General features: G+C 45.3%; 1 protein-coding gene across 1 annotated transcript; it reads left to right on the top strand.

Moving 5' to 3' along the window:
• The first annotated feature begins 202 nt into the window (after positions 1-202).
• Positions 203-1498, top strand: LOC138885481 (uncharacterized). The gene has a single exon (XM_070166435.1). The coding sequence runs from the start codon at positions 203-205 to the stop codon at positions 1496-1498; it is 1296 nt and encodes a 431-aa protein (XP_070022536.1).
• Positions 1499-1882: the final 384 nt, after the last annotated feature.

Here is a 1882-nt window from a genome sequence, read left to right on the forward strand (position 1 = left end):
GGATGAGGTTGAAATGGTCATAGTTTTCCTCTAAGCTCAAGAAGCTGACTACTTCCAAAATATGATGTCCGCAATGGGTAAACCGTTCGCTGAAGCCATCAAGATTGGCGAAATTGTTGAAAATGGGTTGAAAACGGGCCGAATTCTAAGCCAATCCGCCATCAGAGCTACATCCCAAGACATTTAGGATGGGTCTGGAGGAATGGCAAAGGGCAAGAAAAAGGAAGAAACATTTATGGCAGCGTCAGGTGCAAGAAACCATCATACTCCCAGATCATTTTTCTCAGAAAGGACCCCGCAACACTACTACCCCCACCAAGACGTAGCCTATGCTCCTCAGCCATACCCGGTCATTAATGCTCAACCTTTTGTCCGGCCACAACAACAAGCCAACCGGAACCAAGCTCCATTTCCTAGAAACCAGCCTCCTTACCAAAACCACTACAACCCCCGGCCTCCACAAAACAATTTCCACCCTCATGAACCACCCAAGAGGACAAATTTTACAACAATTGGCGAACCATGCTCCATCCTGTTACCAAAGCTTGTTCAAATGGGTCTGCTACAACCTGTTCCTCAAACAAGACAAAACCCAGCATCACCCGCTTACAGAGCCGGTACACGATGCACTTATCACCCAGGGGAAGAAGGGCATGACACGGATAATTGTTGGACTCTGAAGAGAGTTATGGAAAACTTGATAGAACAAAGGAAGATAGTGCTAAGGGATGAATATATTCCCAATGCAACTAACAACCCGCTACCGGCCCACAACAACGGGCCGATAATCGGAATGATTTGTGAGGACAAGGAATTTGACCCTACCTTGAAGGTCATCATCGCCATCGCTGATGTACAAAAGAAACCAAAAGTTGCCCCGAAGCAAGAAAAAGGGGGGAAAAAGAACAAAACCACCCCTCCAAAGTCAGAAAAAATTGGAGCAATGCCTCCCAAAGATGCCGTCCTCTATGTCCCTCGAGGCCGCAAAGAAAAGCATATAGATTTGATTCCTCCCAGGAGGTTCGAACTGAATAAGACAACCCAAATGTATGTGCCCAAGGGAGCTTATGTGATGCAGAGGCCAATTAATCCACCAAGGCTGAGTGAGCTCGTGGTTATTGGCCGCGCATCGCAAAAGCCCATAACGGATCCTACCGTTCTGCCCTCGAACTACAACAAATTAGTGGTAACTTACAAAGGCAAAGAAATCTCGGGAGAAGTTCAAGAAAATAACCTGGCTGAAAAGTATGTCAATTTGGAAGAGGTGAACAACGCCACTAGAAAGCGCTTCTCATCTAAGAAGCCCGTGAGTGCCGAAGAAGCGGAGACCTTCTTTCAAAAGATGAAAATGGCAGATTATGAAGTGATCAACCAGCTTCGAAAATTTCCCGAACAAGTCTCTTTATTGGCTTTGCTGATGAACTCCACCGAACATCAAAAGATATTGATCAAGACCCTTAACGAAGCATATGTGCCTGTTGAGACTTCTGTAGAATAGTTGGAGAGGATGGCAGAAAGTTTTTTCGCAATTAACCAGATTTCCTTCAGCAAAAATGACTTGCCCCTAGAAGGGGACATGCATAACAAAGCCCTGCACCTGATAATCAAATGCGAAGGGTACTACGTGAAAATGGTTATGTTGGACGGAGGCTCTAGGGTAGACATCTACCCACTCTCAACTCTACAGCGCATGGAAATCGAGACTGAAAGAATTTGACCCAACAATGTCTGTGTACGTGCTTTTGATTGTATAAAAAGGGACACAATTGGAGAGATCAATCTGACTCTGACCATTGGCCCAGTTGATTTTGAAGTAACCTTCCAAGTTATGGATATGGACACATCCTACAATTTTCTTTTGGGGAGGCCATGGATTCATGCA

Source organism: Nicotiana sylvestris, chromosome 2 (genome assembly GCF_000393655.2).
Source record: "Nicotiana sylvestris chromosome 2, ASM39365v2, whole genome shotgun sequence".
Classification (NCBI taxonomy): domain Eukaryota; kingdom Viridiplantae; phylum Streptophyta; class Magnoliopsida; order Solanales; family Solanaceae; genus Nicotiana; species Nicotiana sylvestris.

Excerpts from the sequence above, each read along its gene's own strand:
- LOC138885481 (XM_070166435.1), top strand. The coding sequence starts at position 203 with ATGGCAAAGGGCAAGAAAAAGGAAGAAACATTTATGGCAGCGTCAGGT.